The sequence below is a fragment of the Entelurus aequoreus genome, linkage group LG03, assembly GCF_033978785.1.
Source record: "Entelurus aequoreus isolate RoL-2023_Sb linkage group LG03, RoL_Eaeq_v1.1, whole genome shotgun sequence".
Taxonomy (NCBI): Eukaryota; Metazoa; Chordata; class Actinopteri; order Syngnathiformes; family Syngnathidae; genus Entelurus; species Entelurus aequoreus.
The window spans coordinates 66,002,751-66,019,079 of NC_084733.1; the positions used below are offsets into that span (position 1 = coordinate 66,002,751).

Genomic DNA, 16,329 nt, shown 5'->3' on the forward strand with positions numbered 1-16,329 from the left:
AACGTAGAGAAGCGTTAAACAAATTCTAAATCAGAAGGAAGACAGACCAAAATATGAGAACTTAAGTAAACAGATAGCAAGTAAACCAGAAATAATAATGTAAATAAATAACAAAGAAAGCAAATTTCTATGTGACATTGGTGCATGTAGAATTACATGTACCGTAATTTCCGGACTATAAGCCGCTACTTTTTCCCCTCGTTCTGGTCCCTGCGGCTTATACAAGGGTGCGGCTTATTTACGGCCTGTTCTTCTCCGACACCGACGAAGAGGATTTCGGTGGTTTTAGTACGCAGGAGGAAGACGATGACACAATGATTAAAGACTGACTTTTCATATACCGGTAGGCTGGTTATTTTGATAACGTACAGGTGAGCACTTTGTATTACTTTGCACCGTTGTATTATTTGTACTCTGCACGAATGCTGTTCGCCATGTCAAAGATGTGAAAGTTTGATTGAATGATTGAAAGATTTATTGTTAATAAATGGGACGCTTTGCGTTCCCAAACAGTCATCTCTGTCCCGACAATCCCCTCCGTGGTAGCAGGAACCCCTATATACTACGGTAATTACACATCAAAACCCTGCGGCTTATAGTCGGGTGCGGCTTATATATGGAGCAATCTGTATGTTCCCCTAAATTTAGCTGGTGCGGCTTATAGTCAGGTGCGGCTTATAGTCCGGAAATTACGGTAGATGATAAATAATGATAAATGGGTTATAATTGTATAGCGATTTTCTACCTTCAAGGTACTCAAAAGCGCTTTGACAGTATTTCCACATTCACACACACATTCACACACTGATGGCGGGAGCTGCCATGCAAGGCGCTAACCAGCAGCCATCAGGAGCAAGGGTGAAGTGTCTTGCCCAAGGACACAACGGACGTGACTAGGATGGTAGAAGGTGGGGATTGAACCCCAGTAACCAGCAACCCTCCGATTGCTGGCACGGCCGCTCTACCAACTTCGCCACGCCGTCCCCAGAGAATAAAACTAAATGGAAATAACTTGTCTGCAAGATGAGCGTGACGTCATGAATTGTGCTCGGGTTAACAATAGATAAGATAGATAGACAGATAACACGTTATTGATTCCTTCAGGAGAGTTCCCTCAGGAAGAAGAAGTAAAAAGTAAACAGTAACTAATAAGAGTATAAATGGAAACAGAACAGTAAAATAAGAATATAACAAGAGAAACTAGGCATTAGCGACCGTGTTATGAAAAAGTATTGTACTGTTATTGTTTTGCATTCCCTGTCATCCTAGCCCCCCCAAAGAGGAGTTGTACAGTCTAATGATGTGTGGGACAAAGGATTTTTTATAGTCTAAATCAGTAGTTCTCAAAGGAGGGTATGGTGTTTTCCGCTCGGACAAAAAGGGGGGTACCTAAGATTTTTAAATATTCTAAAAATAGCAACCATTCAAAAATCCCTTATAAATATATTTATAGAATAACACTTCAACAAAATAAATATTTGGAATTAAGTTCACGAGTCCAGATGGATCACTATTACAATATTCAAAGAAGGTTGATGATTGATTATACGTTTAGAAATATTTATCATAATTTAATCACTTGTTTAATTTTTAAAACATTTTAGTTATTCTTATATTTTTTTGTTGTTGTCCAAATAAGTCAAGTAAGACCACAACAAATGAGCAATATGGTGCACTGTTATACAATTCAATAAATCAGAAATTGATGACATTATGCTGTTTTTTATTTTTTTATTTTACTGGGAAAAAAGGTTGAAAACCACTGCCCTAAATCATATCTAAAGCTAAAATTATTTTATAAGACTGATTATTTTGGATTATTGTGTTTGTATTGTGAGAGAAGGAGAGAGAGTGAGAGAGAGAGAGGAAGAGAGAGCAGGTGAAGGAAGATTGAGGGTGAAGAGGATGGTTTGAGAAAATATGGGAAAAGGATGTTTATAACCTTACGTTACGTGAATGGTTTCTAGGAGAACAGAAAATAGAAACATTGTGTGAAATGTAAGGAAGAGATGGATACAGGATGTTTGTAAAGGAAAACGAAAGTGAAGAAAAGATGAGAAAGTGACAAATGAAGGTATTCGTAAATGGTATGCTGTTGATTGTGGTTGGCTGCAAGTTTGTTTATTTGTTTGTTTGTTTAGTTGTTTGAGTGAAATGGGAATAAAATCAATAGGAATAATTAGATGCAAAATGGAATAAAACTATAATGAATGAATAGATGAAATAAGTTTATTTTGGTATTATAATCAACCTTCAACCATTTTGTGTGAGCAGTTTAACAGTACAGATTAGACATATTAACAATCATACACATTTACACACAGAAAGAAAAGAAAAGAAAAAGAATGACCGAAAAAGGAATAGGCGGAAGCCAAAGCTTATATTGGCCTATCCTATACATTCACTGAACATTAAATTACCTGGAACATCAACGTTAAAAGTAATTGTTACTATATTTTATAATGTTCAACAATTACTTTCAAGGGTCTCTTAAACCATAACAAAAAACTACAAGTGTTCAGCTCATCACTGAGGATGGTCCATCATTTAACTCCTAGAACTGAAATACATTTGTATTTTTATTTTTATTTTACTAGACCTATTTCAAAAATCAATATGCCCCGTAAATGATAGTTGTCTCCTCATAATGTAAATAAGCTAAGAATACAAACTGGAAGGCTGTTGTTCTTTACTTGAAACATAATTGCCATTGTTTTAAAATTAAATTATCTGAACATTTAACACATTATGACTTAGAAAAAATGGATTGGTATGATCATAATAATAATGCTTTGTGTATTATTGAAATGAGTCTTTTAAGTTTAAGTATTGGGTCTATATTTCTTCTATAAACATTTCCCCAAACTTCAAAACAATGTTACATATGGAAAAATAAATGAATAATATAACATGTGCAGACATTTCTTATTCAGCATGTGTTTTACTTTATACCGAATGGCAATGGATTTGGATATTTTTCTTTAATATGTTCAATATGCGGCTTCCAACATATTAATGATCAATTATTATTCTCAAGAATGTAGTTCATATACTATGTCAATTTCCACTTGATTCAACTTTAATTTTTGTTTCACAATTTGACTTTGCACCCTGGACAAGTCGCCACCTCATCACAGGGCCAACACAGATAGATAGACATACAACATTCAAACACTAGGGCAAATTTAGTCTTATTAATTTCCCCATATTGAGATCTATTACTCAAAACAACTACTTAACGACTATTGTGAAACACCTTTCTAATTTATGGGAGTATTGAGATAGGATTGAGGAAGATGTCTGCTGTGGTGGAGGTGAGTTTGGAAATTAATTTAATAAAAGTAAGTTTAAGTCGGGTAACTTTAAAGTGTAGTCTGACATTTTTAATTTGGAGTAATTTATTTTTATTTAGACATTGCAGTACACCATACTTCTGGGTGTTGAGCTAAAAGAAGATAATGGCATGACAGAATAAATAGCTTTGTTTGTGTGGCGCTTTTCATGCACAGGGCAGACTCAAAGTGTTTCACAGACAACAAAGTGAAATGAAAGAAAATAAAAGCAAAATTAAAATGCAGACAATAAAAATAAACAGTGCGGACGTTAAAAGTTAAAAGATTAAAAGATTTAGCTGAAAGATAAGGAGAAACGTGAATAAAAACATTCTTTTGTTTTGGAGAAAATTACGCACAGCGGGAGGTCAGAGTGCAAGCATGACAGCTTGCTCGAACCTACTGATTGACAAATGATAGTTTAAATTAACTTATAGATAATCTTTAAGTGAATTAAAAGGGTACTTAAATACACATGAAGTAGTACGTATAATCTTTGAATTAGGGTTATTGATTAACATTTAATGGGATAGTTAAGACTGTGATTTTAAAACGTGATATGCAAAATTGAACTAACCGAGAGGATATGAAAACAATGGGTGTACATGTTTTGAGTTCCAAATTCTGGAGGGAAGAAACCTCAACAAAACGTAAAACCAGACAGACGGACTTGGGTGGTAGCCGCGGTTGTCCTAGGTCAAGCTAGGGTGGAAACTGTTATGCAGCCGGGGGACTGCCAACTTCTCTGAACAAGACAAGCTCCAAAGTTGTAGCCAGAACATGCTCACAAAAAATACAGGTGTGACAGAGGACGCCCACAGCAGGATACAAAAAGACCCCTGCTGGACATAAGTGTCAACGGACAATGTTCAACACAATCTTTGAAGCATTCCTTTGTGGTCAACCTGCACACACCTTGTAATGACCTGCTTACGAACTGTGCCCTGACAATTCAATACCGCACAGAAGGAACTTCCTGATGTTGCCTGACAGCACGACATCAGCTGACAACTACTGGGGACGCCTCCCAGGAACGAATGGAGGACGGGGACTGCTCCAACTGTCCTAGCACTGGCTGACTGAGGTGCGTCCGTGTGCCCTGCCACCCAAACCGCCAAAGTGTATGATCACCAATTAGACGACTCATAATAGGAGCCTCTTGACTCTTATATATGGTGGGACTCAAGGTATGGCCGCTCATGTGAACTATCCTTACAACAATTAGCATGGTATAAGATGGACAATTGCTGTCCCACATTGTTCCCTTGTCCTCTGTCCTGCCTACGAAACCAAAGATTTAGGTCGAATGATTAAAACAGGGCCTAGCTGCCGCTGATTGGACCGATACGCTAATACCACATTTTCAATTATTTCGGTTGTCTGTTAAAAACATAACTATTTGCTGCAATTTGGACACTCCTGCTGTAGGCTACAAGGAGCTAGCAGCTACACAACAGCTGAGCTAAAATAAAATTTAAGCATATCAAATAATTGTAGTACATACACAAAGTTGATTAGAGACAGAAGTCTGTAGAAAGTATTCAGTAACAAATGTGTCCGCATCATTAAACTTTCCACAACAACAAACATACTGAACAAATCCAGCAGTTACTGTCAGACTCTAATCTGGGTTACATTGTCTATCGGAGACATGGTTTAAACCCACAACACCTTTTGTTCTAATTAATGTCCCGGGGTACAAGATTACAGGAAAAAACAGATTGAGTGACAAAGGAGGGAGGAATTATGATTTATGAAAGGGAAAACATTAAAAGTAGATCAATTTGAGTATGTTGAAATTAAAATCACATTTTCCTCAGAAATGTATTTCAAGGTAATTGTAGTATGCCGACCGACCACAGCGAAAGACATTTTTCTCGATTCATTTTCAGACATCCTCAAACAGCATAGTATGAAAGAAGTAACGTCATGGGGGACGTTAATCTGGACTGGTTAAATAAAACACGTAGAAAGAAACTTAAGGATATTATAAACGGCTTCTACATGATACAAAGGATAAGCAGCCCTACTAGAATTACAATTGGATGACAAAAATCAAAGAGAACATCTGTAAATACACTAATACAAAACCAGAAAGAAGAGTGCTAAAATAAAAATACCATTGGATTAATAAAACAATTTGGATTCTAATAAGACATCGGGACTCAGCTCTCATAAGAGGAATTATAACAGGTCTAAATACAGATCGTATGATTTTAAAAGTATTGAGGAACAAAGTTACAATGTTTATGCGGAAGTCTAAGGCTGACTTTCATTTAGAATTAATCTAAGCTGAAAAAGGGAACATTAGAACAGTTATGGAAAATCATGTACAAACTTACGGGAAGAGCGCAAACAAGAGACAACACTATAACATTAAATATCAATCAAATTTAATTGATATTAAATGGCGCTACTATCGCAGACAGTCTGGACATAAGTAATAATTTTAATGAACATTTCATCTAGTCTGTACAAACCCTGAATAAAAAGTCCCTCAAAATCAGTGCAAATAATTGTCATTTATTCAGGATGGACTAATTTTAGAATTAACAAATGAAACAAAGTTAAACAAAATCTTCGCTGCATTATCAGACTCACGATCTAGAGATACATATACGCGTTGGACACTATCTTCCTAAAAACGTATAAGGATTGTATTATTGCTCGTATAACAACAATTGATAAATAAATCAATAACGGAAAACACTTTCCCTACCACGTCGAGAAACTGCTACTATAATTAAATCCATAAAGCAGGAAATAAAGAAGACAACAAGTACAGACCAATTAGCCTTCTCCCCGTTATAACAAAAGTAATAGAAAATTTGAAGTTAAAAGGTGGCTTTGGAGAATTCAAAGCTGCTCACTCTGTCGCTAAGAGGGGCATTATGTTGACACATCAACTTAATGTGTAGTATATTTATCCATGAGAGCATTTTTGTTGTAAATTGTGAGGTATGGCTGTTAAAATCTTGGTTGTTTTTACGAATGATGACAGATGTGAACAAGAGCATGTATTGTCTTTGTGTGATGATGTAAATAACATGTGGTTGTATTGTATGTTAAGTATGTGTCCATGAACGGGCATTTGGTGACTTTTCTTAAAATTGATTAAATGCTACAGTATGATTATTTTTTGATTAATTATTGATTATTATGAATGTATATATTAATTATGGTTAATTAGTGTCATAAATTTATTGCTTGATTTTTGGATCCCTTTAATTTAGGTAGCCAGGGACTGCAGATGGAAAGTAGCTATTTAAATATAATCTGGTACAGAACATATCTGTTTCTGAACTTAATGTTTCTGTGCATTGTCCTATCATAGATAGACTAAATTAAATACAACTATTTAGTGAATTATTGAGGCCACAATAATTCACTAGGTGTTGTAAAATATCAAAGTACTATTGCAAAAGCGAACAGTGACCTCAAACATGACCTGTCCTCCTGTCCTCTCTTGCTGCACTTGACTATCAGCTGCCTTTTCTTTTTCTTGGATGTTTCTGAAACTACTAATACTACTACTACTATTACTATTACTATTACTACGACTAACACTGTCCCTGTTTCAGGGACAGAGGGGGGAGGTGAGTTTGGATTGGGTCAAGTTTGAGCGTGTTGAGGGTTTATTTAATCGATATGATCAATCCGGTACAAGGATAAAGGAACGTAATGATTTAGATTGACAATTGTAGTGGTTGGCGGAAGCAACCCCAACCTCAAAGGAGGGTGCCAATTCAGTAATTAAATGTTTTGTGAATTATCTAATATCCCGACATGGTTTCCACAAAAAGAGTAGGTCAAACAACGGCACCCATTTTAAGGAAGCAGGCTATCATCCTCAGTCCCAGGACCAGCAGCTTCCTAGGAAGGCGGAAAGACCATGAGACCAAAATGGTATGTTTGCAAAATGTAGAATTTGTGTGCCAGTTCCTCTGTGCAGATTTGAGGATGAAAGCAGCCACTCCAGATTCCCTTGCACTCGCTAAGAGGGGCACGGTCAAAGCCAATCCAGGGCCAACACCAGATACATGACTGGAAGGAACCGAGAGGAGAGACAACACCTTGCCAGCGATGACGAGAACGACTAAGGTTGCCAGCCAATGTGTCCGTCGGGACTCCAGCAGCTGTGGAAAGAGGTGTCGGGAGTGCCGAAGCAGCGAGGAGGCCTTGAAGCAAGCCGAGGGCCTGGACCAAAGCCCCACGCCCCATACTCTGCCCCAGCCTTCACCAAAGCCCCCACAGCTCCAACTCTACCTCAATTTTCCCCAAAGCGGCCAGCGCGCACATGCCATTAAACAGTCTGCCCAATGGACTGAACCACACCCCTCTTAGTGACAGAGACAGACTGTTTGAGTGGATCTCTTTCTTCACCAAGGCAGCCAAAAGCCCAACGAGGTGTCGGCAGGCCACCAGCCTGAGGCACCACCGAGCCATCTATACGAGCACTAATCGAACATGGACTCATACGAAATTCAGTTGTGTGTTCAAAATCAATTGGTAATTAACAATATTGGTAACTACATTCATTGCAAATGCCGGAAAAAATATTTTTGCAAATGTCTTACAGTCATAAGTCTATATACATTCATCTAATTATGTTCATGATCAAAGTATTTGTTATTCCTTTACTAAATCAAAGGGTAGGCCACTAATCGTGTTCTGTGAGATGGTTTTACTGCAGGCTGGTAACAGCGATCGCTCTGTAGGAGGGTCATAGACGGAATTTTGCCTCGTATTGCCTCTATCTGCGGTAGAGATTTAAGTTAGTGGTCTACGTCAGAAATTGTTTTGGTCCAGGGTCTTAGGACCCTGGAAGGAGGGTATGTAGTAGAATTTCTGACCTTTGACCTATATTTCATGTCTGTCAAGAATGTATGCTCATTTGATTTCTCTTGTATTCTGTGTCCCCGGGTGTGGGACAAAAGTGAATATTAAGTCGTGCCAACCTGTCTACAGAATGTTTTGGTTGTTTGGGTATGATTGGGGAGTCCAAGGATGTTACAAAAACAATCATGACGCACAAGATAAACACAGTGACGCACAAGAGACATATAAAAAATGGCAGAAGACCGGGACTCGAGAGAGATTTTGGCTTGTGTGTGTCTTGTGTGCTCTGGAGTACATTTTGTCTGTTTGCACGGACAACTTAATTCAACCTGCACTTCTGATAATGGGTAAATAAATTTGTTGTACTAAACTACTTTTGTTGCCTGCTTAAGCTTCGGACAATCCACCACAATCACCCTAATGGGAAAAGGAGGTACACTCTCCCCCCTTTACTGGCAGTCCAAGAGGATTGGAGGAGTGGTGCGATGCACCCTTGCTGGAGAGACTCTTGCCATGTCGGATGGAATAGACAACGCTGTATTTCTTGCCACCCTTTATTTTGAGCTCACTACTGGCATCGCTGGTCTAAATGCTCCAGCGTTAGTTTGTGTGACTTGATAATCATTCCCTCTACGATGCTCTTCGATCAACAAAACAGGTCACAGAGAAAAGGCTTCAGTTGGATATAAGTGGCATCAATGAACTAATTCACAACAGAAAAATACAACAAGTGCTTTAGTCAGCAAAAAAAGTTCAACTGGCTGACTGTCTTACGAAAAAAGGGGTATCACCCTTGATGCCTTTGAAAGCATTGAGTGAAGGAAAATGGGTTCTTACCTAAGTTGATTTTATTGTTTCTGTTGTTTAAAAAGACATGTATTTGTTCTCAAGAAACATGTGCTATTTAATTTTTTTTATTTATAAAAGATAGGGAGATTGTTAACATGTTTCTCCATATACTGGGTTAACGCATGCACAGTGTTTGTGGGCGGGAATAGGGGATCGAGTGTTTTCCGGTTTTACCTCTGTGCGGGAGTTGATTAAAAGTTGTGAACCAGAATAGACGTCGTGTTTATTCACCCTCATTTAACATATATTATGACCCCAGTGTTTGCTAGCAAGGGTTAAATGTCAAAGTGTTTCAAGTGGTCCAAGTTCCTCTGTACAACAGGAGCTTGCTAAAAAAATTTCTCCAAGAGCTCAGGGGCCACTACGGTGTCGACCCCGAGTGCCACGGGTTGACTAGCCCTGCTCTACAGCATTTGTAGCATTATTAACTTGTGTTGTTACATCAATACAATTATGTGATGAATGTTTACAAGCTACTAGCCATCAACGTGCATCGCCATGACGACAGCTTTTACCTCCTGTGTCGATGGCGTCGATGAGGGCGTCAGTGTCTTTGCTGCGGATACAGTCTATGAGCTGTCGGTGGGATCTTTCTCCCGAGCTGTCCAGGCGCCGCAGACACGGGATGCGACTGGAGGAGCCCGCTGTGGATTTGGGCAGGGCTTTGCGGCCCTCGAAGAGCAGCACCAGCAGCAGGTCCACCAGCCGCATGGTGTCCAGCACGCAGCGCTCGTCCCCTCCCAGAGCAGACTCCATGGAGTTGGGCAGAGCGGAGCGCAGCAGGTCCTGCGGACAGCAGGAACAGATCAGCGGCGGAACGACCGCTTTAGAGGTGTGTGACCTACGTGCGTGACGAGTGGCGAGCCTCTGCACAGTGTGGACAGGAGGCTGACGATGGTGGACACCTGGTTGCTAACTTTGGAGTCAGGCGCTGACGGGGCAGAGCCCGTCAACGTGCGGCCGGGCTTACAGGCCGAGGAGGGGCCAGACGCAACACCACCGGCGGCCGCCATGCGGGACAGCAGCTCCTCTGCCAGGCCGTGTTTAGCCAAAGGGGCGGGGTCCACTCCCCGGCGGGTGAAGCGGTCGGCCAATGAGGCGAAGCAACGCAGAGCCCCGTCTGACACCTGAAACACAAGGGGTGCACGTAAAGAACCGCACTGCCACGTGTCATATGTGGGCTACCTGGTGGTCTTCGTGCTTGAGGAGACTGGAGAGAGACTCCACGCAGGTCTCTAGAGATGAGTCCTGGGGCTCCATCTTGCTGCACAGGCGTGACACCACCGCCATGGCTGAATGCAGCGTGTCTTTGTGCACCAGATGGCCACTGTCTCGGATGAAGCTCAGCACGCAGTTCAGGCCACCCGCCTCAAAGACGGCGCCGGATTCACGGGTGCAAATCAACTCCAGAACCTAGGACAAAGACGGTCATATGACTTACCCCGCCCGCAGCGGCAGGGATTGTGTGACATTTGCCGACCAAACCTTGACACACTGCTCGGCTAGGTCTCTACTGGTCCTGTTGTTGAGCTCCACCACCACCAGGCGGCTGCAGAGCGCTTTGATAGCGCCGTCCACGCCCACGATTCTGCGGGTGCATTCCGCAGACACGTCCAGGTAGTAGGTGATGGCGCGGGCCGTCACTTCCAGCACGTTGTCTGGAGCGCTCTCGTCCAGGAAGATCTTGCACAGTGCCGGCAGGAAGGTCCGGGGAGGACACCTGCAAAAAGGCGAGGTTGAAGTAGACCTCGAGGCGGAGGCGGAGGCGCACTTACGTCTCGAAGCAGCGGTCCACGTTGTCAGACATGAGCAACAGCATGCAGAGCTGCTCCAGAGCGATGAGCTGCATATCACGCTCGTCGCCTTGACCCATCTGGAGCCACTCCAGCAGGGTGTCCGGGTCCACGTCGGCCATGATGGCTCGCCTGCACGCACAAGTATTGCAATTGTTATCGTCATCATCTCTATTTACACAACATGATGAAAGTCCGTACACTAGACTGACACATAAGGACCTCCAGAACGCCAGTGTCAAAACTCCTTTTGGAGGGCCACATCACAACTATGGCTGCCCTAGAAGGGCCACATTAAATGGTGTGGCAGACCACGTTGAATAACGAGGCGGGCCACAAAAAAATCCTGTGGCGGGCCACGTCGAGGGCCACAAAGAATAACTATGCGGGACACAATAACTGTGGTGGGCCACATAAAACATTGTGGCATGCCACATTGAAAGACGTGGCGGGCTACATTGAATGATGTGAAAGGCCACAGTAAACAAGGAGGTGGGCCAATTTAAATAAAAGTGCCAGAACTCAAAATAATGAGGTGGGCCACGTTAAATAAAGTGCCAGAACTCAAAATAATGAGCAGGTGGGCCACATAAAATTATGTGGCAGACCACATTAAATAATGAGGTGTGCCACATAAAATGACGTGGTGGGCCAGCTAAAATTAAGTGGGAGACCACATTAAATAATGAGGTGGGCCACATAAAATGATGTGCCAGACCACATTAAATATTGAAGTGGGCCACCTAACATGAGGTGGCAGACCACATTAAATAATGACGTGGGCCACATAAAATGACGTGGCAGACCACATTGAATATTGAGGTAGGCCATACAAATGACGTAGCAGACCACATTAATGAGGTGGGTCACCTAAAATGACGTGGCAGACCACATTGAGTATTGAGGTAGGCCATACAAATGACGTAGCAGACCACTTTAAATAATGAGGTGGGCCACATAAAATGACTTGGCAGACCACAATAAATAATGAGGTGGGCCACATAAAATGATATGGCAGACCACATTAAATAATGACGTGGGCCTATTAAAATTACGTGGTGGGCCAGATCTGGGCCGTGGGCCTTGAGTTTGACACCTGTAATCTCGAAGGTCTGCAGACTTCTCACCTGGGAGGGCGGCGGGCTGCGTGGTCTGGCTGGCGGCCAATCAGTGCTCACTCTCGGCTGGCGGCGTGGGACTCATCCAAGCAAGCAGGAAGGCGAGTCACTCCTGCAGGGGATTGTGGGACATGAAGATCCAGCAGCTGTCAACGACACACGCTGTCAGTCCAGCACACACTGCTAGCTAAGGGCTAGCTGGCGTAGCTGTGATGCTACCAACACATGTATTCACCTTGAAGGAGTTCATAGTCATGATTTTGCACTGAAGAAGATTCTAGCAAGTCAAAGTCTGTCTTTTCATTGGCCTAATGAAGAGCCAATCATGTGAGTCCGTCAATATTTACATCCTAGTTTGATTATTTGACATTTGTATTTATTTCATTGATTAGCAATTTGTAGATCTGAGGTTGATTGAACAATCATTAAACACAGGAATAAAAACGTGGTAAAATATGTGTACTAGTACTAGGGCTGCAACAACTAATCGATTAAATCGATTATAAAAATAGTTGGTGATTAATTTAGTCATCGATTCGTTGGATCTATGCGCTGCGGCTACGTCTCATGAGATGGCAGTAAGCCAGCCAATGATGTGTCCTTTGCCTGGGAACATCCGAAAAATGGCGGAGGAAAGCAGTACCGATAGTTCAGCGGAGAAACATCTGGAGGTTAATGCTTCAATGGAGAAAAGTGTACGACCTAAGTCGTCAAAAGTGTGGGAACACTCTACTTTAAAGACTTCAAAGAAGACCGATTCCTGCAAAATGTGCAGCATGGACCTCGCATGGCACGGAAGTACAACATCACTTCGGGTCGGGAGCACCTGAAGAGGAAACATGTTGGAACCATGGATGAAGGGAACTCATGGAACGTAACTTTTTAAGTCCATAGTCCGGGTACATTGATCCGTTGTGTCTGTCTTTGTGTTTTTAATCTTTGGTTAACGTGGAGATTTCTTAAAGGAAGCGCAGCAGCAACTGTTGTGTATTAACTTTCAGAGTGTTACAAACTTTTTGGAGAGTGCGACGACTTCCTTTTCTGTGTTGTTTTGAGTCGCAACAGGCATTCATGAGTTCAGCACGGCAGCTCTTTTTTGTGAGTAACGTTAACGTTATCCCTTTGTTGCAACGCGGGGCTGATAAGGTGTCTCTGGCAGATTTGACCCCGTTTTGAGAGAGAAAACACACGGTTACCAATTTCGAAATAAACCTAACGTATCTCAGGTTGGTTTCATAATGGATCAATGTAGCCGGGCCCAATAAAGCTATATAAATCTATTTAGATTTGAGTGACGCCTTAGTATAACTAAACGTTATAAAAGGTGCTGGAATATTTCACGGTATTATTCAGAGGCAGCCTAAAATGAATCCTTTATTATTCACAACAGAAACATGTACAATATCTGATCGCGTTCTGATGAGTTACATTTCTGTGTTATTATTGGTGTATGCTGCATCCCCAATGTCCATTTATTTATTTATTTTTTAACGTGGCGTATTTGCCTTTTACGTCAGAAATTATTAATTAAATCAACTAGCTATGTATTGAATGAATGAATGAATTACTTAATGAATTAAATAAGTTTATTTCGGTCATATAATCAACCATCAACCATTTAGTGTGACCAGTTTAACAGTACAGATTATACATTTTTAACAATCATACACATTTACACACAAAAAGAAAACAAAATAAAAAGAATGACCGAAAAAGGAATAGGCAGAAGCCAAAGCTTATATTTGCCTATCCTATACCTCCACTGAAAATAAGATTGCCTGGAACATCAACGTTAAAAAAAAATCAAAAAATCAATGGGATGAAAGTAATTGTTACTATATTTTATAATTGTCAATTATTTCACCTTTCAAGGTTTTCTTAAACCTTAACAAAGAACTACATGTCTTCAACTCATCACTGAGCTTGTTCCACCATTTAACTCCTAAAACTGAAATACATTTGTATTTTATATTCGTTCTTACTTTACCTATTTCAAAAATCAATATCCCCCGTAAATTATAGTTTTCTCCTCTTAATTGAAATAACTTAAAGGCCTACTGAAACCCACTACTACCGACCACGCAGTCTGATAGTTTATATATCAATGATGAAATCTTAACATTGAAACACATGCCAATACGGCCGGGTTAACTTATAAAGTGCAATTTTAAATTTCCCGCTAAACTTCCGGTTGGAAACGTCTATGTATGACGATGTATGCGCGTGACGTCACGACGGCAACGGAAGTATTCGTACCCAATGTGTCACCATACAAACTGCTCTGTTTTCATCGAACAATTCCACAGTATTCTGGACATCTGTGTTGGTGAATCTTTTGCAATTTGTTTAATGAACAATGGAGATTGCAAAGAAGAAAGTTGTAGGTGGGATCGGTGTATTAGCGGCTGAATGTAGCAACACAACAAGGAGTACTTACTTGGATAGCAGACGCGCTAGCCGATGCTAGCCGCCAACCGCATCTGTGATCGGGTGAAGTCCTTCGTCGCGCCGTCGATCGCTGGAACGCAGGTGAGCACGGGTGTTGATGAGCAGATGAGGGCTGGCATGTCCATGGTTTAATAGTATTGTTGATCTTCTGTCTATCCTTCCAGTCAGAGATTTATTTATTTTGTTTCTATCTGCATTTGAGCCAGATGCTATCACGTTAGCTCAGTAGCTAAAGAGCTTCGCTGATGTATTGTCGTGGAGATAAAAGTCACTGTGAATGTCCATTTTGCGTTCTCGACTCTCATTTTCAAGAGGATATAGTATCCGAGGTGGTTTAAAATACAAATCCGTGATCCACAATAGAAAAAGGAGAGTGTGTGGAATCCAATGAGACCTTGTACCTAAGTTACGGTCAGAGCGAAAAAAGATACACCCTGCACTGCCTCTCTAGTTCTTCACTCTAACGTTCCTCATCCACGAATCTTTCATCCTCGCTCAAATTAATGGGGTAATCGTCGCTTTCTCGGTCCGAATCTCTCTCGCTCCATTGTAAACAACGGGGAATTGTGAGGAATCCTTCCTCCTGTGACGTCACGCTACTTCCGGTATAGGCAAGGCTTTTTTTATCAGCGACCAAATGTTGCGAACTTTACCGTCGTTCTATACTAAATCCTTTCAGCAAAAATATGGCAATATCGCGAAATGATCAAGTATGACACATAGAATGGATCTGCTATCCCCGTTTAAATAAAAAAAATTCATTTCAGTAGGCCTTTAAGAACACAAGCTGGAAGGCTGTTCTTTACTCGAAACATAATTTCCATTGTTTTTAAAAACACAATATCTGAACATTTTAACACATTAGAACTTATAAATAATGGATTGGTATGTTCATAGTATCACGCTTTGTGTATTATTCTAATGACCCTTCTTTGAAGTTTAATTATTGGGTTTATGTTTGTTCTATAAACATTTCCCCAAACTTCAACACAATATGTTAAATATGGAAAAATAAAAGAATATAACATATGCAGACCTTTCTTATTCAGCATGTGTCTTACTTTATAAAGAATAGCAATGGATTTGGATATTTTTCCCTTTATATATTCAATATGCGGTTTCCAACATAATTTATGATCAATTATTATTCCCAAGAATTTAGTTTCACATACTCTATCAATTTCCACTATATTTAATTTTAATTTTGCTTCACAATCTGTCCTTGCACCACTAAACACCATAAATTTAGTTTTCTTATCATTTAATGATAACTTATTAGTATCAAACCATTTTTTCAGCTGTATGTAACCCTATTGAGTTACATGTAAATGATGCTACTATGTACGTTCATTATATGGTTTCTCTCATTTCAGAAAGAAACAACCCAGCATTAGCGACTTCGTACAAAGAAAGGTCTGCGCACCACAGCAAGCGGCTGCATTGACTGATGGTATCCTGAATATGTTGCTAACTGACATGAGGCCACTATCAATGGTGGAGGATGAAGGTTTTAGACAAATGATTTACGTCCTCAACCCTGGTTACACTCTTCCCTCGAGGACCCATTTTACCAAACTGATGGAGAGGAAATACAAGCAGACATTCCAAGCATTGAAAACTGACATAGAAGCCACCCACAGCAAAATTGCTCTCAGTACTGTTGTGTGGACAAGTGTAGCCACGGAAGTCTACCTTGGCATTACATGCCATTACGTTGGAGACGAATGGAACATGATTATTAATCGATTAATCAAAGTAATAATCAACAGATTAATCGATTATCAAATTAGTTGTTAGTTGCAGCCCTAACTAGTACTGCAATAACTAAGTATCTTTACCACACGAAAATACACATGGTAAAATAAGTAAATAATATATGTACTAGTACTGCAATAACTGAGTAGGTTTACCACACAAGAATACACATGGTAAAATATATGTAAATAATAT

General features: G+C 40.6%; 1 protein-coding gene across 1 annotated transcript in view; it reads right to left on the minus strand.

Moving 5' to 3' along the window:
- LOC133646757 (E3 ubiquitin-protein ligase HECTD1-like) overlaps positions 1-16,329 on the minus strand; it is a 50,174-nt gene that overhangs the window by 25,214 nt on the left and 8,631 nt on the right. Inside the window, 6 exon segments of the mRNA XM_062042496.1 lie at positions 9,536-9,806; positions 9,866-10,147; positions 10,206-10,433; positions 10,506-10,740; positions 10,796-10,945; positions 11,941-12,077. Coding sequence (XP_061898480.1) covers positions 9,536-9,806; positions 9,866-10,147; positions 10,206-10,433; positions 10,506-10,740; positions 10,796-10,935 — 1,156 coding nt within the window. The 5' untranslated portion in view covers positions 10,936-10,945; positions 11,941-12,077.